Source organism: Zonotrichia albicollis, chromosome 7, assembly GCF_047830755.1.
Source record: "Zonotrichia albicollis isolate bZonAlb1 chromosome 7, bZonAlb1.hap1, whole genome shotgun sequence".
Lineage (NCBI taxonomy): Eukaryota > Metazoa > Chordata > Aves > Passeriformes > Passerellidae > Zonotrichia > Zonotrichia albicollis.
In genome coordinates, this window is record NC_133825.1 from 24,011,642 (window position 1) to 24,038,797 (window position 27,156).

Genomic DNA, 27,156 nt, shown 5'->3' on the forward strand with positions numbered 1-27,156 from the left:
CACATCATATCCAGATAATTTCCAGCCTTGACTGGTTTGACTGACCATAGCCTCAGGTCCAGGCACTGAACTTTTTTGTCCCAACACAGAGATGAAAAGCAAAGCACTACGTTCAGGACGCTCCTTAATCATTTTTTCATCCTTTTTTTTCACTTCGTTCTTTTAGCAATTTACCTGACACTGCCTTTGTCTGCAATCACTCAGAGGAGTGTTTTACTGCATGTTAAAAGACAAGATATGTATTGAAAGTAGCAATTTTATTTGAGTTAAAATTATTTACAAAAACCCAAAGACATACTTCATGAAACTGGTACAAACTATTTTTCCTGCCGTTGGCTTTTGCTCCAAAGATCACAGCTGAGAAATACTGTATAAAATAAAAATAGGATTGGATTCAGAAAAGTACTCTACTGTTCTAATTTCCAATTGAGAGTATTTACACAAATATTTACAATGGAAAAAATGTTACCTTAAAACTTTAATTTGCAAGTTGACCTCAAGTACCCTTTAATGCAGAGTTATTTGAGGGTCTAACACACAAAAATGCACTGCAGTTCACAGGGTGATTTCTCCCCCCACCCTCAAAAAAAAATCTGCATTTGTCAGTGCTTGACAATTAGTTACATTAAAAAAAAAACTGTTAAACACTGAGGTAAATCAATTCCCAAACAATTACCAGTGTAACAAAGAAAGGTAGTTGTCCCTGCTTTCCCCTATCATCATATTTGCATCTTCTTTTCTCTTGCCATCTCCCCACATGAAACTACATAACCAATTTGAAATCTCATTATAGATGTGAAAATCTCTAAAATTCAAAAACTACATGGGCCAAATATTTAATGATTTTCTCCTGATGCAGATCATTTACATATACCTTTTCCCTCTCTCTCAATACTGTTTTGGTTTTTTTTTGAAGAAGGGGAACACAACCTCAAAAACTTTTCTAAGTTACACTGATACACTAAGTTTTAGAAGGTGATGAGAGAAAATGCAAAAAAAAATGACCAACGTAAGATTTTTGCCGTTAATCAGTTACTTCCTTACAGAATTCCCAACAATCTGCATTATCAAAAATAGGAAGACATAGAAGGCAGCCACTGTATGTAAAAAATTTACAGCTGGCACTGATACAAAAGCACAAGTTCTTAACTTTATACACGGAGATAACACAAGATCTAAAAGCAGGTTAGATTTCCTGTTATTTCCCCCTCATTATACATAGAACTAATATTTTTATGGCTTCAAGTTTTACAAATTCAATGGAGTAACATGATGTAACTACCTATACAGGTATTTAAAAATGTCAATGAAGCAGATCGCAGAACAGTCTGCAAATATTCAAGACCACCTTAATAAAAATACTTAATAATCAATTCTGTTGGTCTGAATAGTGAGTGCAAGAAAAAAATTGTTTAAAAAGTCATGTATTTTCTGGGATTCTTTGTTCCACTTAAGTCCTCAAACACAATGCTTTGCTGTGAACTAAACCTCAGACTGAACAAAATCTTAGCTATATCAGCAATTTAAGGCTTTGTGTTGTATGCATTTCAACTCTGTCATACTACAGAAGGATGAAATAGAAAGATTATGTCAGCTGGAAACAATAATCCCCATTGGTGTTTTAGCTTCTTTAAAATTATTCCCCCTAAAGCATCCAAATTCATTGTATTCAACATTATAAAACACACCTTGAGTTCTTCCTTGAAACAAATTAAAACAGCATTTCAAAGTTTTTGCTTATCGGAAGTGTAAACTACCCTGCGAGTGAGTTTTTTTAAAATCTTTTTTTCTTTCTTTCTTTATTTCATTTGCATTTTAACAGCTTTAAAAGGGCACAGCTTTTTACAGTCACTATTTCTTTAGTGGATAACATACCCTCAATGGCTTTATGTGTTTATGGGTCTGCATGCTCTTGGAACTACAAAGCATTATGGTCTAGCGGGTTACAGTACGTGGGCCATGGGAGTTTTAGAACTGAGAAATAGTTCAACAACCTAATTTCAATCAAAACAGTATAAAAAATAAACTATCCAATCCTCGCCTCTTTGGATTCCAACAAATTTTAAATATAGACAGTAGTTAAAATCACAAAAGTATTTAAAAATTTATATTTTATGATTTTGGAATCATCTAGTAATAAAAAAAGCAGGAGCAAATTAAACTCAAATAGGAGCGGTGCTGCTGTCCAGAACTTCTTTATTAGAACATTTGTTTGATACCTCAGTAGCTAAGCTGCCTTTGCACCTGGCTGGCATGAAACAGTGGCTCAACAGTAAACAGCAGTTGCACTATCAGCAGCAAGTTTTTCCCCTTGAAACTTGTCACGAACAAAGCAAGAAAAAAGATAGGGAGGGTAAACCCTGCCAAAAATATTTAAATACTGCACTGCATCATAAACAGCAAGGTTTCTTTATTTACTTTCCTCAGAACCTCTTTCCCCTCATTTTTGATAGTTGCAGATTGATGTAGTAACTGTCTTTTAGAAAATGCTGAATGCATGGTTAAGAGACCAGGTAGCCTTAAAAATCCGAACACGAATGACACAGATGAATGCTCTTGGTATATCCTTCAAGGACTTCTTTCATGACTTCTTCTTTTGTCTAAGGGTAGCTCCAGCATGAGAGTGCCTGCAGCGGAAGTTAAGTATCTAGCAGTGTTCCAAGTATTCAATCACCCTAGAGATAGATTTCTGGCCTGTTGTTCCAACAGCACACTGGAAATGCAATAGAAAACACAAGTAACAAATAAGCATTTGTAGCACCTCCTTCAAATATCTGAGAGCTATTCTATTCTCAGAATTTTACTATTTACGATTATGCATCAGTAAAAGCAACTAGGTTCAGGCAGTTAATTCAGAAATATCTTCCTGGCCAATCACAATACAATGACAGACAAAATTATGACAGACAAATGGCCTTTCAGTATTAAAAAACAGAATTATCATCCTGTGCTCTTATGAAGACACAAACTGAAAAATGTTAATGATGCTTCTAAAAAGGCACGAAATATTAACAGAAAACAAAACTACAAAAATATCTACAAATATAAACTTGAAATATGCATTACTTACAGTAAGGTTCATAAAACTGAGAAATTTTTTGAGCATTTCAGTCATTATCGAGAAGTCCCCTTCAGGTAAGTACTCCCTCACAGTAGTCACATTGATCTAAGAAATAAAACAATCTTGTCTTATTTGGGAAACATTTTTCTGACTCAGAACTATAATGAGCTGCATGTGAGATGCACTAAGACAAGTATATTCACAGCATAAAGATGGCTTCTGCTGCCATCTTTATGATTTAAGTTTCTTTTAAGCAATACTCATATCTTCACGGTGTTTCTGTTTTTAGAAAACAATAGCTTAAAGAAATTTTTATTATTGGTTTGTTGAAGTTTAAAAAAAAAAAAAGAAAAAAAAAAAGACTATCAGATGTTCCTAGGACCTACAAGATTATCAAGCCACCAGATCACTCCCTGATAGGGGGAGGCTCTCCCTTTACAACTGTGAAGGGCTGAGAATTACTGATCTCACTGTCAGTCTCACTCTGAGCACTGAAACTGATCAGTGCAAGGACACAGAACAGCACCTTAAAGGCCATTTCTGCACCATGGTAAATTCAGACAAGCCTGAAGGCAGGTCTGAACTCATTTGCATGTGAACACATTTTTCATAGGAGACTTTACTGAGTTCTCAGCCATTGGAGTTCTCTATTTTTAACTTCAGCTTTCTATTACGTATTTCCAATCCGAGACAATTATTTTGAACTAATAGGGACACACACAAGTTCATATGATTTCAATGGAAGAAAAAACTAAAGCAGACTGATAAAGAATAAATAAGTCTGATGGTAATTTGCTAACTAAAACTACTGAGAAGGAACAGGCTTAGCCAATTTTCCTCTGCCTTTCCAAAGCAAATTCTTTTGCTGGCTACAAGGAAGGGGAGAGAGGTAAAGGAGGTCAAATATTCAATTCCAACTGTTTTTGATAAACACAGTGATGTTCAAAAAATTATTTTTGGCTGGAATAACTCTGGCAACTCTTCCCAAAGCTGCATACACCAGTGTAGCTTCACCAACATATTGTTCACACTGAAGCCCAATTTAATAAACCCCTTTCCATACAGCAAATTACCACTTCATTAAACATTATACTGGACTTAGAATCAACTTATTCCCTTACTGGACTCTCCTGGCAGAGACAGCCTAGAAGCAATGCTGTGTATGAGGCCACAATGCAGTCTTCCATGTGCTTCCCAGCATGCTGAAGAGCTGTAAAAGAGACAACAGTCTATTGTATTCTCCAAGCAGCTGGTATCTTTTACTGCTGCAAATACAATCCCTCATTATCACTTTCCAGAATGCTTTTTCCTCAAACAAAAAGAGCTTTTGGACTGAGATTTCAGAGATCAGGAAACACCACACTTACTGACTCAGCAGCACATTCTTGACAAGAAAAATGGTCTTCATTTAGTTTCAACTCATTCTGCTGCAGAGTATTTTGTCATTTGCCATTTCAATGTGCAAACTGTATGCTGAACACCCCTAACTACCAATCCAAATGTTTCATGTGATACTATATGCCTCTAAAACTTCACCCAAAGTAGTTTATTACATTTTCTGCTGATGACTCAGCATTTTGGGAAAAACTACAAATAACTGCAGACACTAGTTGATGGAGCTACAAAAAGGAGCAAGGATATAAAAAAAGCTTGGAGAAGGTAACATACCACACCTATTAATATAAGATGAAAACACTATTAAAAGCCATAGACTGCATCTACTATTAGGAGATTAAACAAGAAGGAATGATGTTGCAAATCCATTTTCCAGAGACAAACTATTAACAGGTGAGAGATACTCAAACTCCTGGAACAAACTACCAAAGATGCAGTACATCAATGCACTTCTAGACACCACTGATGAAGGGAAAAGACAGACACAAAGCAGATGGGGACCAAAGAAGCAAACAGGGAGAGGAGGGGGAAAAAACCAACTCTTAAAGTAGCTTGAAAAAGAACCCTGGAAAACAAAATTAAGGCAGGTAACGTTCAAGGACTGTTCCAGAAGAATGGAGGTAATGGCCTAAAAGTCATCCTTTCCAGAATATTTTGTACATAGAGTGTCCTAAAAAGGTCTGGGGTTTTTTTCTGTTTCTTTTGGGTTTTTTTAAAAGAAAGAGATAATAGTTAAAAGAAGCATAACAGTGCGCGGCAAGACGTAATACAGAAAATAGAGAGAACAAACTAACGAACTTAAGAACACACCACAGCATAACAGCTTCTGCTTCTCGTGCTTCAGAAGTGAATGGCTCCTACTTATGCAGCAGTTTCACCTGGGATACACTGAGGAAATCTCAGCCCTGAAGACTGGATGTAGAGAGGAAGCAGAGGACAAGGAAGGATTTGATGTGATCACACTGTCTCATCACAGCCAGACAACGTACCTTTATTGAGATCAAGTTCTTCATCATCTTCCTCCTTCTTATCCTTCTCCTCAGTACTATCTGACTTCTCTGTGGAGACCCACTGGATCTCCCCACTTGTCTCCTGCCATTCCCCACTCTGATCATGCTGAGCTGTGGGAGCCTCTTTAATCAGCTCGTCCGTCTGGCTCTCGGCCAGCTGTGCCGCTCGCTCACACTCCAGGAACAGCTGATGTGGGGAATTCCAGGAGAATTTCTGTTAGAAACTAAACCCTAAACACATTGACTTCATACTTCTATTTCCTGTTCACAATTTACCCCTTGATACAATTAGCCTTCAATACTTTTTTTAAGAATAGGCTTTTCTTCCTCAAAGGAAAATACAATCTGGCCCAACCCCAGCGCTGTGCTCCACAGCAAGGTCTCCCTGCCTGGTGCTGAACTGCCTGACAGGCTCCTCTTGGGCATCCTAAAACTTCAATCACTTTCCTTCAGACATGGCAGGAAGACTAAAAGCTGCCATAGTTTCCTGTCCATTTTTGTTCTCTACCAATTTTCCTTTTCTTTTCATATTAACTATTCCCTCTTGGCTTCCTTAGAGCAAAAACATGAGGGAGTAATTTAAAATGACTTCGCAAAGGATGTGAATGAACCAGGAATCCCGTAATAGACACTTATTTCTCATTAATTATTTCCTATACCATACAACCAGTTTAAACATTGCTTTGCCAAGCTCCATATATTAAGATATTCACTATTATTATTTTTACTGATTCTTTTGTCTGCTACTGGACAGTTATTTCACAAAGTTAAATACAACTGCTAAAAGCTTCCATAAAATTAACTCCACTGAAACAAGACATCTGTGATTTCCTTTCCATTTTCTAATTTTAGTTTGCATGGTGAAACTATTTCTTTTTTTTAATAATTTTTAAAAATGTCTTCATTTTATTGGTGGATTTTTCTTTTTTCTTACAGTAAATTTAAGACTGCTGTTTCACATCCATAATCATTACATCTGTATTTTACTGTATTTTATTGCTTTTTATAAAGGATGATCTTGTTTTTTAATTTAAAGCTGCAAAGTCTTAAACACATGGCACTTCAAAAAAATTATGAAAGCAAAGTACATAAGAGAAAAGTAGCTTACAGTTGGTTTAAAACAGAAGTCAAAGTAAATAATCTAGGAACAATAAAACTATAAATAAATTATATAGGAACAAAAGAGTTTTACTGGATGTCTGTAAAGCACTGTCTTTTACAGGAAGCTGTTTCTGTAATGGACAGCACTGCAGAACTCAGGGCTGTGAGCAGCAATCTTCCCCCACCTTGCTCCACTCCTCAAAATGCCAAACAGAAAACTGACACATTTTCATTGCTGAGTTCTCCCTTCCTCCTGACAGTCTGATAATGAGAAATGGGAACTACTGCAGGACAAACACTTCTCACCTGCACTAAAGCCTGAACAGCATCAATCTGTCCAGTTATCTTCAGGCTTTCGTCTCCTTCGCCCGTACACAAGGAGTCAAAAGAACACGATGTCTCCATATTGACAAGGCAGTGCCTGTTCCGGGCACTGTACTCCACGAGATTGATCAACAGACCCAATCCCTGCAAAATGGGAGAGTCAAAAAGGATTACACACATTGCAAAAAAGACAATTTAGCAAAAAACATCTATTCAGATAAATATCTTTGTCCTTATCTTTCTGAGAATATGCAATTTATATGAAACAGTCTAAGAGACGAGGAGATCAGGATTTAAAGAAATACAAGACAGAACAGAGATCTCTGTACAGGAGGACTTTTATACAGGAATCTGTTTTTTCCAATTCTCAACATGAAAACATTTTTGGAGCTGAGAATTCCTTTACAGAGGTTAGGGATTTAGGTGTCCTACCCTGAGCTTATGTTCATAAGAGATCCTTCACATATACAATTTCAGTGCTGCTATTAGGCCACTCTGACCCATTTTATATAAGCTGAGGTAAATCTGACAAAGCCTTTAACTTAAACAATAATACCAACCATATTTCCAAAACTGAAAAGATGTTGGAAAATTATTAATTCACATACATTAGCTAAATTTCTTTGTTCATCAAACACTGCACTCTTTCCCACCAAAGGGAAAAAACCCTCAAACACACCAAATCCTTGCAAAAACTTTAAGTACCTCACTTCAGGTATATATATGGTCACTGAAAACTGTAGGGGAAAGTATTCCTCAATGAGGAACCAGAGCAGCTCAGTGCATAAGGAGGCAAATCATTTTCTGTTGATATGAGAAGCACAAGAACTTACCAGCACACGAATATCAAATCTCTGTTCTTGAGGTAGGAACTTGGGAACCTGAAGCACACAATTCATCGCTGTGCCTATCAGACCATCTTGTTCACCTGTTTTTGTACTACCCCATTCTGCAGACAAAGAGTTCAGAGGCTCAATAGTGAAAACTATTCACATTTATAAAGGTAAGCAGCCTAATAAAAAACTTTTGGCTCTAATGACAAACCAGCCTCTCTCAGCCCAAGCCCTCATCTGAACATTTCACACTTGCAACTCCTCAGCCAGCTTGCAAAGACAGGTTACTGAGGGCTGTAAGCAAACATCTACCATGGATAACTGTTTTATAGCACTGGACTTGAAAAACCATCATCAATACAAAATATATTTACACTAATGGTTTATTTGACACCTCAGCACAGAATATGCAAACAATCTGTTATCTCACCATTATCATTTGTCAGGTTGAGCAAGACCCCAATGATGGCCCTCATACAGTCTTCCACGGCTTTGCCCACGTGGTTAGTTACATTCTGGTGAGGCACAGACTTATTGTCTGGTAAACAGATACTGTCTTCAGCACGATTATATCGCTGGATTAACTCCTCACAATGCTGCAGTGCTCTGCAGGGAGAAGGGGCAGAACAAAATTATCTCCACAACATACACAGCATTCCACCTGTAGACTTGTTTCACAGGGAAAAAATCCTGAAACAGAGCTTTATGCACAGTTTTTCTGATACCCAGTCTGTAGGGACAGATAATAAACTTATCACCTGTAGAATCTTTTATAAGCTCAACTGAAAACTGTGTAAACAAAAACCTGGAAATCTTAGGGCGTTATCAGCTTGGTATTTCAAGAGCAAGTTAATTTTCCTTCCCAGCTTCATCACATGATCTTACAAAAGATATCTCCTGTTCCTACAAATCCAGCCTCTCATATCCTCTGGCACAACATGATTCTGACAGTGTTACCAGAATGTTCTCTTGTTCTCTTCTCAGAACTACTTCCATTCAGTAAGAAATGACACATGACTTCCCAGCAGTAATACCCTAATCTTGTAACACTAATGGACTACAGGCATGACTTTACTGCATAACATCAGTTTCATGTTAAACCACCACACTGATTTCAGTTATGAACAAAACCAGAAATGTCAAAAATATATGCTGCTTTAAGTAACATATTAAACTGTGGTTTGCTTAATTTTTATTTAAAGAAATACTCCAAATATCTAACCTATAACCATGAAATCATGTTTCCAATGAGGTCTGCAGAGTCAAACTTTCAGCTTCATTTGTTCTGTTATGAAGAGCAATACAAGGGGCAGACAGGCTCTGCCAGCCAACTGAGACCTCACCCAGATTGATAAATGGGTTAGAGGTGCTTGTACAAGAATCTCTGCCAGGGAGAAATGCCAAGAACAAGATTTCCCTATTTTAATTCTTAGTTACACTGTCAATTCTGCTATGCTCCATTCCAGTAAACACTTAAGCATAACAAAAGCACAATGAATAAATGTCACTTCACCCTGTTCCTTCTTAGTGGAGCAGCAGCTGAATCCACAGTCTGCAGCTTGTACAGACCCAACAGTAGCAGCTCTGCACACAGTGCTCAGTACTGGTAGTACTCAGGTAGTTGCCCAAATCCCTATCTACATGAACTTTACTCAATGAAACACCAACAGTGGAAATTTTGGGGTTATTCATCCCTAGAATCTTCTGGTATAAAGCATTTGCTTGTTTACCCTATCATGTCACAAAACTGGGGTTTTGGGGACTTTTTTCTCCAACTTACTTAGCTGAGGAGACTATGAGCTGAGAGTCTTTGTATGCTATCAGATAGCTCTGATTTTCTGGATTATGCACAGTTACCTAAAGAGAGAAGGAGAGAGTAGTATTAAAAATAAGAGAGTTTTTTTCCCTGAAAGAGAAGCATTCCCTTTTCCTACTACTATACATTATTCAGTTCCACATTTCTTGGCTATTATCCAGTGTAAACTTTCACTTCTCATTTCTCAGTATTTATTTCCTTGGAGTTTTCATCTCGAAATAACTGTGGCATTGAAGATAAAACCATCTCCCCTGATAAAGTACAGAAACATGCAGCAGAATGTTTTGCCACAGCAGAACCCTGAATCCACTCTCTGGGACTACAGCATCCAAGTGTGTATAGAGAACACAATCATATATGTGGCATTTTAAGGACTTGACATCAAATCAACTTCTGAAAGCTTATTATGCATTCAACCATAACACACAAGGTTTTCCTTGATTCCCTTGACTGAAATTTGGAGTCAATTTTCAGAAGCAACAGAAGTTCTTTTCTTGGACTTGCATGATTTGGCGTGTTTTGAATTTTGTCATCTCTCCCAAGTTTCTAGGGATCTTACTACACCACAAACACCCCTAAGTCCAAATTTGAATTTTCTAACACTAGACAAGGCTCTTCTACTCCTGTTTGGCAATTCCATCTATTGAATATAAAAGCAGAAAATTACTCTGATTTTTTTTTTTCTCACTGCTGAGAAGAAGGGTAAAGAGAATTTTTAAAACTCCCTTCAACAATTGTTCATGTTTCTCAGATTTTAGCTTGCACAGACACTATCTTTAAGTCTGTCCTTCTACTTTAGTGAAGAAAATAAGCGACCACTGTAACTATTTGCCCTCTAATTTGGGTTTAAGGTATTGAGCAAGATTCATTGACCTGTACTCTGATCCCAAATGTTTGCTGATGTGTGGAGATGTGTTGCTAGAATATAACAAGGCTCCTCTGCTTCCTCAGGGTATCACAAAAACAGGGTAACACCAGTAACAAACATCAAACTCAGTGAAGGCATTGCAGAGAAACACACACACCCCATTCCTGTCAAGTAAACTCTACAAAAGTACCATGTATTTTGATTTTCTTACATGTTCTCCAAGAAATATTTACCATCTGCATTTACACACTCAACTGATGACAGGGCTCGTTTGCCCTTCAGGACAATTTTCAGCACTTCCCCAGCTGATGGCTTAAAGTAGCAACTCCTAGCATTGATTTATTGCTTCTAAGAAAATCCCACTTCTATAATGTTCAGTTATTACTAGACACACATTGGAGAGTCAAAACTCATGCCTCAAAAACAACATCCATAAACAGCAGCTTTTTGTAGGAACTTAAGAAAAAGTATCCTGTTATATTTAGTTATTTTTAACACAAATAATCTTGGAATGCGGTACACACATACAGAATAGCAAATTAAATTCTCAAACATTACAGAAATGCTGATAAGCATCAGAAAGTTAGTACAGTCTGTAAAAAAATAAAAATCAACCTTATAGAGCTATAATGTGCCTATACACTGAAAGACGGTAAACCAGACCTGCTTAAGAAGCAGCTCTCAGAAATCTGCTCATACTCACACTTTCCAAGACCCGTAAACATCTCTCTGCACCCCATAAGGAAGCAACCAACTTCTCTTCGTTTTCATCACTGCTTAGGTGATCCACACATTCTTTAACTAAACACAAAAAGAAGTTTTTTTTCTCCATAAGTAAAAGGTCTCCAAAAGCCAGGTGTACAAACTACGCAGCTACTCAAGAGTTATCAACTTGTTTTACACTTGGCACCCCTCTAATGGCAGGAAATAATCATGAGGACATGATCAGCACTCCAAAACTTTTCATTTCTCCAGGTAAATGAGAAAAAAAACCCCCTTACAACATTGTCTTGACAAGTTTTAGATTGCTGTTACAAATTACCTAACCATATATATTATTTTCTCCTGCTAATAACAGTGTTCAGCACATGACTATGTTCCTTAATTCTAAGGGAGTCTTTTAGAAGAGAAATGAGACAGGACAAGCACACATTTCCCAGACTTTACAACTCTGAAACAATAACTTGAAACTATGTTCAAATTAAATACTTCCATCTCTCCAGTCCTTTCTTTGTTCTCCCACTGCTTATTCAAGACCAAGCTTTATTCAGGTCAAGAACTCATTTAGAACTGTCCCTTTTCCTAGCTAGGAGATTCTGATCAAAACCACACTAACTGAGGCATATCTTTGAACCCTCCCCCCACCGAATTTCTTCTTGAAGGGTTTACTTCCTTTGGTATATTTAGTTTAAAAATATCTGGTCTGAAAATAATTCTAGGAGACTATGAAGGAGATTCTACTCTAGAATAAGTGTGCTGTACAGAGATATGTAACAGCATTCCATCCAAGCTTAAGCCACTTTTATTCTCATACATTGTAATGGAAAATTCTACACATTCTGTTTAACATGCAAACTACTTTGAATCCCACCTGAAACAGATTAAAATCACTAATATTTCTCAGTTACTTGGTATTGAATTGTGTATTTTATTTTTAACACTGCTAAGAAAAATACATACTATTTCTATTTTTAACCACAGGAAAGGAACATCACAAAAAGCAAACATTTTATTGCAATTCACTATTTTGTCATGCTGTCAAGGCAGTATCCCCACTATACCTTTATCTACAATATGATCCAGACCACCCAGAAGCCGCAGCTCTTCTTTAAACCAGTCCCCAGCTCGCTTTGAGGTGAGAGACAGTAACGTCTCCATTGCCAAATGCCCAGTCTGAAAGAGAGAGGTTCTGGAGTTAGTGAAATCATCAAATGCAGCTGCAGCCAATATACCAAGCCACACAAACACACGTCACAGGAAAACCACAAAAACGAAAGTACAGGCTCTGAGAGGCACCACCAGAGGGAGCAAGAATAGACTGGAAAATATGCATATCTTTAAAAAATGACAATACTGATAAAAAAGATATTTGGCATTTTCAAAATTTCTTTATTTTATTAATAGCTTAGAAAACCCAAGCAGACTCCTGTCATCTGTTTCTCTTGTTACCAAAATAAACAAGTGGAGGAAGTAAATGGACAAATCAGTCAGGCAGTAAAAAAAAAAAATCAAGAAAATCCCCAGTGAACAGAGCTTCTCAATCTCAGATACAGGGGCTGTGCTGCTCAAAGATCACATTTGCTTCCAATGCAGGTATCTTGTGGTTTTAATTTTAAACCTACAGAATAAAGCAATTAAACTGAACAACTGCAGGACACCTTATTCTATTTACTGATATATTTTTTTGGAAAAAGGAGGAACATACATATAAATTCAGCAACAGTAAAGGTAAGTTCACTCCCTGCAAATGGAAGTAGAACAGTACTCAACAGGCTTGAGCAAACACTCCATTGTGTCAGTATGAGCCCTCCCCCCACTCCCTAGCATATCCAGCTGCTTTTCTTGCTTTCAAAATACTTCATTTCCAAAAAGGAAAAGAGAGTTAAAGATCAGATAAGGAAGAGTTAACACCCAAAGTTGTTTCTGGGTTGTAGGAGCAAGTACTGCAGCACATTGTCACTATGAACATAACAGTAACAGCATTCCTCCAGGGCCAATGAAAGAATCCTTGATTCAGCAAAGGGTTGTGAGGATCAAGAGAACACAAGTAGCAGAAAATCTACTGTAGGTCAGGTAATTTCCTAAATACCTACACCATAAAAGCTCAAAGGCCACACAATATTTAAAACACAGTTATTAGTTTCCTGTCATAGGGCACCAGGACTTCAAATAAGAGAATATAATCTGATATTTGTACACACTTAATAAGGATACCAATTTTCTCCTTTTTTTAAATAAAAGCAATGAAACCTTGTAACCCTTTTGCTTTTGACTAAAATAATCCATTACATTCAAATTTTTTTGTCAATTACTACAAAATTTTAACACCAAAGGCCCAAAACATGGTTGCCTTAATATTCCAGCCTTATGCTGAGAACAAAAACCAGAATAAGCTCTTTCACCATCTGAAAACAGAAGTCACCCCGAAGGCTTTTGTTCTGATGCAACAGTGAGGAGGCAGCTGCAAAAGCAGGAGCTGCAGAGGGCTGTGCTCACTGAAGGTAAGGGCCATTTGCTGAGGTGAAGGTCAGGTTCTTCAGGTTTATCTTCTTCTAATGCAGCACAGCCAGCCTGGAACAAACTCAACCTGCACACACCTCCTTGGTTTCTGGGCTTATGTGTTTAACATAAATAGCCATCAAAAAAAACAGAACTTCTGAATATTTAAAACTTAGTCCAACCTCATTTCTAGACAGACACACAAACAAGGTTGTCTATGGAAAGAGGAAGGCAAACTGATCACATTCTCCTGATCTGTGTAAGATTCAAACAAGCCAAGGTGTGACTGGTTACGCACAAACTGGAGGTATAAAAACATCTGCTGCAATCCTCTTGTTTCTCACTGGGTATGTCTGAGTCTGAAAAAGCACAGAGCTTTTCTTCACCCTCAGAAGATTTGCATTTTTTTTACATTTTCTGCCTGTCATTTAGTACAAAACAGAGATTACTTATTGTATCTTATGACAGGGATCTACATGAAAGCAGCTTGATCTTCAACATATGAAGTTCATTATGGTCTCAACTTACCATTGCTACTATTTTAAACTGAAAGAGAACCTAATCATCTCATTTGGCTTGCAAATATTCTCTAAATACTATACAGTCTCTGCTTCTAGATGGTGCAGCTGGGAGGAAACCAGTTTCCATCTGTGAGGTACTACAATATTCAATGCATTTACAGCAACAGCTCGAAATAAATTTAAGAAATAGAGCTGCCTCAGGGAAAAACCCTCAAATACAGCAGCTGAAACTGATGGCTGAGGATATTAATGCCCTTTACTTATGAACAACTTCCTCACAAGACAAGAGACCCTTTTGATATATCCTCTCCTTTTAAAATCCATGTCTAAGAAAAAACAAGAAGAGAATTCCAGTTCATAAAAAAGCAACAGGCTAGATCAGATTATGAATATGAGAAAAGCTCAAGCAGGAGACAGTGGTCTTTGTGGCTGGATGCTTTAGCAATGAGGAACCTGCACCAGCTGTTCCATGCTTAATAAAGGGAGCTGTCTTACATTTTATAGTGCAAGAGATATCCTGGCACTGACAAACTCTGCTATGTGAGCTGCCTTCAGTGCCAAAACAGCACTGAAAGAAGACTCTGATTATACCAAATCCTAGCTAATCACCACCTAGAGAATAGATTTCCTTCTGTGGTGGTATTTTCAGACTGTAAACTGAAGTGCAGAATATAATCTCATTTCTTTCTTTCTTTCTCTGCAGATTTCCAAGGCCAGAAAGTTAATTCAAGCTCCCTGCCAGCACCTTTCATGTCTTTGTATGAAACAAGCCTAAAAATGGCAATTTGTATTCCATTGTCACCACACAACCTGATTACCAAAGTTAACAATGATGTCATGGATATTGTCTTCCTCACTCAAAATTCAGCTCTTGCTAAAGCTACAGAACAGTGGCTCTTGATATCAATTCAGCTCTCTGTTCCATAGCCAGAATTTGGAGAGAAAATACCCCAAAGAAACTCTTCCTAAAGTGACACAAAAGTCCCAAAAGCTACAGAACAAAGTGCCAGCTCAACAAGGCACATCTTTTAGTCCAACTGAATATAGAACACAATCCTGACTGCAGATTACTGCCAGGAGCTAGAACATTACTTGCACAGACAAAGCTGTGAAAAGCTCACTTCATAAGCAATAAATCAGAAGCTTCTCCCATTGAGCCTAAGCGTTACAGAAAAAAGGCTATAAGCATTACAGAAAAAATGGCAAAAACCCTAATAAGAATCTTGAAAAGAATGTATACAGGATGTCAAAAAATTAAGATTACACTAACATCAACTATACTGAAATATGGCAAAAGCAAAGACACATTAACTTGTTTTTGTAATTTATGGCCACTCATCTAATCAATCTGTCAATCAATTCTTAAAATACACTATTCTAAAAAACCTTGCAACTTAGCCTTTTCATTTTCTAAGCTAGCTTGATGATAGCATCCAATTTCTTTTTAAACAGAACCTAAACAGAGCCAGCTCATTCTGCTACAGATGAAGGTATTTTCATAAAGAACAAGTATGTTTGAGAAAGGAAGGAAAAAATTCATCTACATTCATGATAAGCAACAGAACTGCCACACTTTGGGTAGGGGAAAATCAGTTTCTGCAGGACAGGTTTTTTTTTTTAAATGTCAAAACCTGCACCACAGCTTTAATTTAGTACACAATACTCTTAACTCCATACGCAAACCCCTGTTTGTGAAAGTACTTGTAAAACTTAGGCAAAGAAATGGAGTCAATCAATCTAAGTGTGGGCTTCAAGCACACAGTTATTTAGTGCTCCTTGTTTGCAACTGCTCCCTGTAACTAGCTACCCTTAACAGGGGCAAACAGACTCAGACAGCTGAAAACATCCTAACTTTACCCTACTAACAACTTCTGAAAAAGGAAATTTCCAATTTGAAGAAAACACTTGCAGTGCAGTCAGGAATATAGAAAAGGTAGATGAAACAGCAGGAATCCTTGGCTGGGGATGTGAAATGAAGGATGATGCTTGCAAATTTCATTTTATTAAGCATTCCACAACTGTGAAGGCTTTCCAATAAAAGCATGTTACCCACCGTGATGTTTTCGAGATCGAGATGTTTGTTGTGAACAGTCTCACACAGTCTCCGAATTTTCTCCTTAATTTTATTCATGTCTTTTTCATTCAGCAGCTTGGCAGAGGAAGCATCTTGTTCCAATTCTAGAAGCCGTATCATCAGGTCTAGACTAGCTCTGTCTAAATCCATGTTCAAGCGATCTCTACTAAGGATGTACATTAGAGCTGCTGTACAAAGGGACAAATTCTTGGGTTGGGAGAGAAAGAAAAAAAAAAAGTTAGCTTTTACTAACATCTCAGGCAGACCTTTCATTATTTTTAATAAACAAGCTGAAGATTCATAAAAGAAAATGCCTGACAGAGCCCCAGTCTTAGCACTTGCATGAGCACCCACTGTTGAATGGAGATTCCTTCTAGCAAGTTACTAATGCATTCTCCTGACAAGTAAAACTGAGACATAAAGCACTCAATATATTCACAAAGCCCTCATAGAAAAGCAGGGATTTCTACTTTTTAGAGACTCAATGCTGCAGACAGAGCAAGAAACAGTAACTCCAGCTCAGGGTACATGGCAAGGTAGGTGAACATTCTGGTTTGAGGGGATGAACTGGTGACAGCACCAGAAAAGCCAGAGATGATAGGGACACTGTCTGCAGGGAGGGAGTGCCTCGGGACATAAATTCTGATTCTGCCAAATGGGTCTGTCAGTTAATAGTTTATCCAAACTTATCCAGCATAAACACATTTTCTTTCCAGTGGAATTCTGATTTTCAGATGCAGCCAGAGTGTGAACCAGCTTCACTGTCCATCCCCATCAGTCCTTAACACATAAACGTTATTAACTTGACCACCCATATCTTATACAGAATTGGTGTACAGGCACATCTAACTGGCTAAAGAATACTTGATTCTTCTTGAAGAAAGAATTAAACTCTACTTTTATGAGGTTCCAGAAAAGCCAAGGCAGAAAATGACTGTCAGGAAGTGACAGCAGTGAAGCAAAGCCATCCATCCCTGGTGTCTAAGTACTGCACTTGGACTGAGAGCACTGAGCTCCAAGTTACAGGAAAGAGGAGAAATGCTCACTGGGAGCAGAGGTGTGCTGGGCACAAAATTGTCAGAAACCTCTGTCAATAACTGGAGGAGTTACAGAAAAAATTGTTTCGGTATAAGATATATAAACATGGAAACAAACTAATTCTGGAATATAAATGTTGTACAGCTCAACAGGAAAGAGCAGAACTCTGTGTCATAGCAGATTAACATCTTGTTTAGAGTTCAGCCAACCATCAAAGCAATCATCATCTACTCTGTTTATTTTAGAAGTAATAATCATACCTGGTCATACTAAGCAGTATCAGCATTTCCAAGGCAGGATTAGGCAGCTGACAGTCTATCAAAAGCTATGTCAAAACTCCTTCCTGTCTGAGTTAGGAAATCCTCAGGTGAATAAGGACTTTAATCTGACCAACTACCAAAGATGCATTTGAACTACTGAAGGAAGGAAGAGTTTCCAAAGGCTACCCCAGCCTTTTATCACTACTTCAGCCTTGCCAGATGTAAGGCAGAAAGCATCTCTGTGACCTGTCTGCAGAAGGTATACATTGTTTACCTTTGATTTTCAATAACTTTCTCCCATCAGCCTTGCAATTTCGTTGTTTTAATCACAGAAATTGTTTACTCTTCATTTACTTGCAGCTGGCTTAAACTGCACATGTCAGGTTCCTTGAACAACTGGGTTCTTCCAGAATGGAAGTGGTAAAACAGGACACAGGAATGCACACATTCCAGAGGAACCAAAGGTTAGCTAATTATTGTTCAGCCAATGTGGGACTTCAACATCTATGAAGAACTATATTTTAATGACCAGCTTTATCTAGGTGAGTTTCCTGGTTTAAAAAAAAATGCTGAAGGTCCCAAGAGAGTTTCTATCAACTATAAAGTATGCAGCAGTTCACAGAGGGAAAGTGCTGGATTTATAATCTGGGCCGCCATTATTATTTATTTCAAACAGTCAGAGACTGTTCTTAGATCCTTACTCAGAAATGCTTTACAGATACTCCAAGGATCTCAAATGTGAATGGTGCTTACAGCATGGAACAAACCTGCTTTAGCTTCATACCAGTGATAAGGGTTTTGGAAAGCTGGTTTCTCCTAGTCCCTATAGTCTTCATCTCAAATAAAACAATTCTACATTTTGCTCTGATCCTTTTTAAGTGTTTAATTAACCACACTGATTGAAAGCTATCTCATGCCCTACCATACAGACAATTCTGAGTTTGGAATGAGGGAAAAATCGTTGTTACAACTCATATTTGATCAGGATTCTAAAAGAACAAAAAAACCCAACCAAAGAACCAAATCAATCCTTCCAAATGCCACCCTCACAGACTGCAGCAGAAGAGTGATTTTTTCAGGTGAGCCTCCTCCATCCCACTCTACTCCTCAAGATGCATAAAACACATTCTGCTTCCAAATAAAAGCAGAGAAGAGAAAAAAAGTAAAATAAATACAATTTGCTCTAGACAAATTTCATGGAGTATCTAACTATGGATTTGCACTCCATACTTCTTCAGAATTCAGGAAAACATCCTAGTTTGAACACACACTCCAGAAATGGCAGACCACTTACACCCACTCTCATCCTTGTCTTCTCTTGCTTGTTCTATTTATACTCCAGCTTGTGGGAACAGATGGTTATTTTCTAGGGTTCAGCACTACATATAATGCACTTTTATCTTTTTTTAAGTTATTCTCATGCTGAAGACATTATAAAACCACATTTACGTGCTTAACTATTGACAGTTATAATGGAAATATAGTTTTTATTTTAAAAATTAATAATGCTTCAAAATCTTTACAGAGCACTACTGAAGAGACAAAGCCAATTAAAAACTTATGCTTAAACACAAGTCTACAAGAAAAATTTGGTGGAACAAGTAATTTTCACGTTGTTATTTTTGGGCAAAGCTCTGTACGATGGATGGCATTTTGTTTTCCCTGCTGGTTCAAGAAATGCCAACTGCCAGTATGCAACTGCTACTTTATACTCCTTATGGAAATGTTAAAAGCCCCCTGTACACTCAGTCTATTCTATTGCATTACAACAACGAATGCAGTATAAGTTCATATTTGTTTCCATTAATAGTGTCATTGTGGCAGTTTTCCCATCTTCAAAATACTTTAAGAAAATACTAACCAAATAACTGTGCATTTTTAGCTCAGTTCTTATTTATCTTACAGGGATTTGAGCCACGCAGGCAAAGCTGAGTGTGATTTACTGTTCTTCAGCTACTTTGAACTGAGATTTAGTGGAGAAATTTCTATTCATTTGGAAAAAAATTTAGTATCAGTGAAATAATTAGTGAATGAAAGGGTAGTATAGACAGTGAGCTTATCCAGAGATGTTAGTGTTGAAGCACATACTGTCAGTAGTCAGGGCATACCCATTACCATTTATCAAGAATAGTTTGAAAAATCAGTAATTTCACAATAATGTAAAACCTGTAGCAAGAATGTACTGTAACGTTATTCAAACATTAACTATCAATTTTTTTCTTTGACAAAAGAGAGCATTTCATCAAATATACTGAAAATAGTGAATAATCAATGCTTTTTGTTACTGCAGACTAATAATAGCATGCAATTTCCTTTTCAACTGCATGCGCTAGTTCTTTTGAAAATGAAGGAATAATGGTAACTGTTAAAAGACAGCCAAAAATACACCCAAGCAAGCTTGTACATTTTCCAGGGAACTGTAGCTGTCCTCTGCTGATCTCCTGCAACTCAGTGGTGGCAAGTGTCCTAAATAGAGTGACTGTACTTCATTTATTTCTAGTATCACTTGGCACTATTTTGACAGCTCACAAAATAATGAACTCATTGAACCTGGTGCCTATGTTTTACAATTAGCCATTGCTAATTTTTGAGGGAGATGGAAAATAAGCTATTATTCTAAAACAGTTACTTAAAATACAGCTTTTTTCCCCCCCACCCACGGTAAGATGTCAAATACCATCTCTGAAATGTCTATTTCTGGGGGTGCAAAGTTGCATTCTGCATTGTATGCCATTCTTCTTAGAGCTATTACAGAAAATTATAAACCTGACTGATATACATAGCTACTACCCATTTCAAGCAAAATCTCATCTTTCCAGCTTTTGTAAAAATATCTCAAGGGATACCCCACAGAGGTAACATCAATAAGAAGGAAAACCAAACTGCTTCAGTTTAACTCTCAGGTCATGTTACCATAAATAGATGAAACTTACCTTTCCTAGAATCCAACAGAACATTATATATGCTCAGGGAATCCCAAAACTGCAATTACAGCAGTGCTCAAGGAGAAAAGCACAAGACATGAAAAAATCCCTACAACAGCTACAGAAGAGGTGGTAATTCCCATACAAGCAAGTCTGGAGATGAGCACTGAGAGCCACCTCTAAATATAAGGAGGAAGGATTCCTTTCAAATGTATTTGAAAGAATTTAAAATACAACAGTAAAACTCTGTAAAAGCTTAAGAGAATAAGTAAAATAGCAATCCAAATCACAGTCCATTTTTAAAAAATCCCTATTTTTTAAAAAAAAAATTTCCAAACCCAGAAGCCCATCAACAGTGGAATAAGGAATTTGCCAGTTGAACACAGGTGCTCTAATTTTTTATGCCACTAATGAGTGCTCCCTAAAATGGAGCCACTGATCCCAGAGGCACCATGAGATAGACTGTATATATACATATATATATACAAATATATATACATATATATATACAAATATATATACATATATATATACAAATATATACATATATATACATATATATACATATATACACATATTATATATATATATATATACACACACATTATATATATATATATATACACACACACCAGTACACAACATACTGGATGCTTGACCTTGAACAAAATCCCCAGCCAGCAGACCAGGTATCACCAAACTCCAATGAAATGCACAGGGGATCCATACCTGATGGTGCTGGGAATCATCCAGTGTTTTGAACACCATGGCCACCATCCCGTGTGCCCGCAGATGCATTCGGAAGCTGGGCATGGCACACTTGGTCGCCAAGCTGATTACACTGGAGAGAATGAACTGGGTTAGAACCACTGAAACGAACACACTCAACAAGAACAGCAGATAAACAAGTCTTCAACACAGGACTGACCATGTGCCTCAGACCTTGGTAAACTGTTGGAATGTTTATTCTAAAATTTGTCTAAGGCAGGTTTGTAATTGGTGAACAGTGACTGGTGAGCAGTGTTTTATTCAAGTTGCTTATCAGCACCAAACTATGTCTGCTTTAGTTTAAGCTTGACTAACATCAGGATTTTAAAGGGCAGCCTTAATTTGCTTCTTAAAAAAAAAAGCTGAAAATTTCCAGTAGTTAAATTGAAAGTAAAATGCCATGGATTAAGCATGAAGCTCTGATTTAGAGACATGGGAGAGCTCATTATAGACCAAGACATTATGAGAAATTGTAAATGTGAACTTCCATGGCTATCTAGTGCTTATCTTATTAACTTACTAGTCTCACTTATGCCTCCATAAAACTTCTTTTTATATTTATTGCTGCATTTATAATTGATGGAAACACTATAGATTTCAGAGAAGATCTGACAAATCTATCAGTAATCACTGACCAGTATAACAGTTTATTTTAAAAATGGCATTTTCCCCCGAGCTTTCTCAGTAAGATGCCTGCCATTTCTAGCACAGTGCAACATAACAACTGCTAAAAATACATTGCTTTTAAATGTGCACTAATGTGGGAGTGATTCTGCAATCAACTCTTCCATGACTGCTGAGGAACTTGCCTCTGAGAAATTCCCACAGTAAGGTGTTTAAAAGGAAAAGGGGTCTTTCTGTCTCCAACCACAACAGCACCAGTTAGAGCTTACTGACCTGCTTGAGTCTCTTACGTCTACTCCTATCCTTACACATTGATTTCCTTGCAAAAACACTTTTCTCTTAATGTGTTAACTGAAAAAAAAGTTTTTTGTTGTGCTGATGTAAGTTACATTCCATTATATACATTTGTGAAGAATTAGTTAAAAATATGATTAATTTTGCCACATGAGCAAATAAGGAGCACTCGTATGAAATTATTCCTAAACTGTCATTATATATTAATTTATTCTTATCATAGTGTATAAACAAACTGGTGATAGAGTTCTCATTCTTATACTCCAGCAACTACATTAATTGCTAATTTCTGAGGAACAAATAAATTTTAAAGTAGCTCTCTTAGAGGCACAGAAAGCTTCTTCTCAGCCACAGTCAAATCACAAAGCACTGCCATCACCTCTCTCTATGATTCAAGCTTTTCTTTCTCTACTATTTTAGTTTAACTGAACGGAAAGGAAAATTTAGGTATATAAAAATATTATTGCATGGTTATTTTATTTAACATTACAATTACTTTCATGTCCAGGCAATTGACACCGGTATCAAGTCACAAACTTTTTCAAAGTAAGGTTAACATTTTTGATGCCAACTTCACAATAATGTGTAACTTGAATATGAAAAGTTGTCCAAGACCAGTTAAGGAACCTCCCAATTAATACTGAGGCTTCAGTCCTTTTAGTGGCTGCCAGTTTTGTTATTTCTTAACAGAAGATAAAGAAGAGGCAGCTGAAGTTAAACAACATCTCACTATTACCTCTGTTCTAGATTTTCACCAAACTCTGCAGTCTTAGGGATTTTATTTTAGAAATGAATTTGCATTGAAAACAGAACAGATATCACACAAAAAATGCCCTACATGAGCAAGATAGAAAGGATTGTTTTGATTTACAGCAAGGATAACAAGTGTGTCAAAGATGTCTCTTACTGCACAATTTACTATTTCACCTTCATAGCCACACTGTTTATGATTATTCAAAATATACAATCTTAACGATTATGTTCAAACTTTACTCTTCAGGGCAGAAGTGCCAGGTAAACGTCCATGAAATTTTAAAGCATGGACACTTCTCTGCTGCATATTTAATTCAGTATCTCCTTCAAACACAGGTTCCATGTTTTGTATTAGATGTCTTACCTAAGGCAACGTGTGTTTAGGGGCTGATTGCTCTTCAATCCACTTAGCAAGTACTCAATATCATCTGTGAACTCTTGATTTTCACCAAATTCCACTACATCATTGAAGTGCTTTACATGCTGAACAACAGTGTATAACTGGAAAAGACAAATATTTTGACCTAAGTAAGTTGCTCTTGGGATTTATAATAATCTTGACAAGTACAGTTTAAAAATCTATTCAGTTTTAAGTGCAAGGAAACATTAAGATGTTAATAAAGGCCATTCAAAATATTATTTTTAATAGGAAAGCCAAATTGTGTTTTGACACTGTTCCTTCAGTAGTTAGGATTACTAGTAATTCTTTATCTTAAAAATTTGTTAAGAATACTTACTTCTTTGTCTTCTTTCCTACATTTCAATGCAGTTACTATCTCTTGATAGGGCTGAGTAGGTATTGTCACAGTTTTTATCACTTTGGGAGGTGGTGCAGGAGCCTTAAAAACTCCATCATCTTTATGAATTGCCTCCTTTGAAGATAGCCTTACCTATTAATAAGAAAGTGCTAAAATGGGCAGATGTTTTGAGCATGAAAACATACACTAAATACATCAGGAAACAGTACAGGTGTGCAATTGTCAAATTCACATTTTGGGACCATTTAGTCCTTGCCTTGCACTACCAAGATGTAGGTACCTAAGCTGTGTGACAATGTGTCTACTCTTAAATACAAAAAAAACCCCAAAAAAACCAAAAACATTCCAAGTATCAGGAAAGCTCCAGTGGAATTCTGAAACTAAAACCAGTGGAAGAATAAAATGTCCTTTATATTGGTTCCTTAAGCTTCAGGGTAAGAAAACCAACCAAATTCAGTGTTTATTTGTTACTCCTTGAAGTCTCTTACCCCAGAGCACTCCCAGGAATGCCCAGGCTGGCTGCACTATGAAGCCCTGAGGGAGCAGCTGGCTCTGGATGGGAGCAGAGCCCTGAGCCAGCCCTGCCTGAGCCCAGCCTGGCCTGCAGAGCTCAGTGCCAGCTGCTCTGGCCCTGCCTGCCCCAGGACCCTGCACTGCTGTCCAACCCTCCAGCCTCACACTGCAAACTCCCCCTGGCCTGCAGCAGGAGAATACCAGCACCCATTGTGGGCCAGCACACCCAAAGCCACACAGAGCCTTGAGAGGCATCAAACCAGGTAGAGCACACTCTTAGTATTCTCTTATTTGTGCTGCTAAATATTTTAGGAGCATATCATGGCATAAAATACAGCAGAACCTGTTCTACAGGGAGGAGAGAACTTGATGTTAGGTCTAGAATAACTACTGACAGGTTTCCAGACAACTCCAGCAAGTATTACAGGTTTCTCCTCAACTTTGCTGTATTAGTTTGAGGCTACTACAAGCTGAAGTGCAGCTTATCTTCAGATTTACTTCTCTGGCACAAAATCTATTATGAACACAAACTACAGCAAACAAGGCTGTATGGAAAAAGACCTCCAAGTGCCAATTCCAATGGGCATTTACTCACCCTCAATCTCTCAGTAACATCATGTACTTAGCTTCCTTACACAGAACAATGAGAATATTTTAGAAGTGTGGCTGAAAAAATAAAATTAACATGCAGGCATAGAAGATGCATGACTCCAGGGGAGAGCTGGAGAGAAAGCCTTCTTGTGCACTGTACACTGAGAGACAAAATTAAAATAAAAGCCAGAAGAAGCTGCTATATTACTGAAGTATTCTTTACATTCTGCCTCTATCAGGGTGGCATTTCAGTATTCACTCACTCAATCACCAGTGCTGAAATGGTAAATAAACCACCCTGAAAAACAGGTTTAGAGCACATACTGCAGCACTGATCTTATCAGTCTGTGAACACAGGAGAGCCACTGAAGGATCTTATCCAAGTCTTGGTTAATGGCTGCCCCTTCAAAGCAAACTCCAAGGGCACTTGGAGAGGCCTTAAGAGAGTACTTGGCATAAGCAGTTTGCATGCTGTGAGTTTCTCACCATACACCTGAGACAGACTTCTCCCAACCTTCAGGTGAGAAATTTCTACAGAAATTAAAGAGGCAGGATCATATGTGCAGGAACCACCACTGAACATTTGGCTCAAGGCTCATTTACCTTGTCACTTTGAAGTATTACACACATGTAAATCATGGTTAAAAACCACGTCTGAAGCAACTTCAGATGTACATCATAACATGGGCAGCACATACAAATTCCCCTCAGTGGTTTGTTCAGCCAAACCTCTACCACATTCCTGCATTAATATTCTGATGGTTCCAGATACAAAGTGGAAGTCTGACAGAATACAAAAGTGACTGTCTGAATGAATGAAACAGACATTTTCTTAGCTTGAAAAAGCCATATTCAAAGTCTGTCTGACAAGACTCACACAAAATCTGCCCTTAAGTCAGCTAGCAGAGTACTTCACAAAAAATAGCACCAAGAGATTCAGCAAGCAACAAAACCTTCACTTCAAAGGTGCATAATTTAAATTGAGAAAGGGGTTTAGTAAAAACCCAGGGCTGAAATTTCTGCTTTCTCCTCAGACTCTAGTGGAAATGGCAGTTTTCAACTCAGTTATCTGCATTTCCCAGGCAGTGCAGTTAATATCCAAAGAAGGCTGTTCAGAATACTGCAAGGAGGCAACCAGAAACAAGTACAAATCAAAGAGGAAGAAGCACCAGAACACCACAAACAGGGGTAAATTAAAAAAAAAAAAAGTAAGGAAAAAGCAACAACAACAACAAAAAAAGAAAAAAAAAAACCAAAACAAAACAACAAACAAAAGCAAAAGAAAGAAAGAAATAAAAATAAACAACTACAAACTGGTGACAACAACAAAAGCTGAAGACCTATTACTGCAAAAATATCTACTTTCTGTTCTCTTATTTTCTGTTCTCAGACCAGCACTATCAGCAAGGCACCAAATAAAATTACATTTATTAACAATGTACAGTGCTCTCTTAGAATAATGAGTAACAACTTCTGCAATATAAACGGAAGACCCTGGATTCCCAGAGTCTCAAAAGAGTTAAAAAACAATTACTTTGAGTCTCAAAACAACCACTTACTTTTGGACAAACAACTTCAAGAGCTGTTTTCACCCCTGGCGTATTTTTGATATCCAAAATGTTGGTATTAGCATTTCTGACTGTACACAGAAAATGGTGTTTCTTTCATAGTTTCTAAAGACTCAAGTCAGCCATCAGCACTACTCCATTAGAAAGGAAAGATAAATGATGAGGCTCTTTTAAGTTTTTTCTTTTTTATCAGCAATTTGCTGACTTCTGTGTTCATTAGTAAATTAATCCTGGGAGTTCTCTCAGAAAATGGAATGGAGTCCATTATTAGAAAGCTTAACTTCAGCACTGAGGAACATAACTTGAAGTATTTTTTGGTAACTATATTTAAGCTATATGAAAGATCCTATTCTACAGAACTTCCACTAACAATTTCCTTTCTATCAAATTCCAGTGGCTCACATCACAAAGTGCACCTCATTCTGAATTACTGTGGCATTACCAGATAGCAAGAACTTGGGGTAAAAAAATAAAAAGAATTAAAAATCAGTGAATCTGGAGAGGAGATTTAGCAAACTTGAGAAAAAACCAACAGTCTACTTACTGGGACACTGGGAGTTTTCAAAGCTGGTGGTGCTGGCAGAGCCTCTGATTCTGGCTGGTTCCAGTGTCTAGCATTATACACTGCCTTTGTGGGAGACTAAAAGATAAAAATAAAAGTTATTTCTTAAGTAAATTACCAGTAGCCACTATACACTTCAAAATTACTGTAGCAATACTGTAGCCAACCAAGGAAAACAAGCCTCATTTTCCCTGCTGAATTCCCAGCAGCACAAGTTCCCAATATCACATGTACTGGAAAATCAGAGGGACTTTGAAGCCTCTGATGGTTTTAAAGACACA

General features: G+C 37.4%; 1 protein-coding gene across 5 annotated transcripts in view; it reads right to left on the reverse strand.

The window, feature by feature from the left end:
* Nucleotides 1–238: 238 nt before the first annotated feature.
* WAPL (WAPL cohesin release factor) overlaps nt 239–27,156 on the reverse strand; it is a 133,832-nt gene continuing 106,914 nt past the window's right edge. For 4 of the 5 annotated variants that reach the window (XM_074544668.1, XM_074544671.1, XM_074544667.1 and 1 more), the window contains 15 exons: nt 26,858–26,953; nt 23,621–23,773; nt 23,248–23,384; nt 21,174–21,285; nt 16,202–16,429; nt 12,190–12,301; nt 11,112–11,209; nt 9,505–9,581; nt 8,155–8,330; nt 7,725–7,840; nt 6,874–7,035; nt 5,446–5,653; nt 4,183–4,271; nt 3,071–3,166; nt 239–2,713 (listed from right to left, as the gene is read on the reverse strand). In XM_074544668.1, coding sequence (XP_074400769.1) covers nt 2,648–2,713; nt 3,071–3,166; nt 4,183–4,271; nt 5,446–5,653; nt 6,874–7,035; nt 7,725–7,840; nt 8,155–8,330; nt 9,505–9,581; nt 11,112–11,209; nt 12,190–12,301; nt 16,202–16,429; nt 21,174–21,285; nt 23,248–23,384; nt 23,621–23,773; nt 26,858–26,953 — 1,926 coding nt within the window. In that variant the 3' untranslated portion in view covers nt 239–2,647. The remainder of the gene's footprint in view (nt 2,714–3,070; nt 3,167–4,182; nt 4,272–5,445; nt 5,654–6,873; nt 7,036–7,724; nt 7,841–8,154; nt 8,331–9,504; nt 9,582–11,111; nt 11,210–12,189; nt 12,302–16,201; nt 16,430–21,173; nt 21,286–23,247; nt 23,385–23,620; nt 23,774–26,857; nt 26,954–27,156) is intronic. The other variant, XM_074544670.1, reaches the window with a different exon arrangement.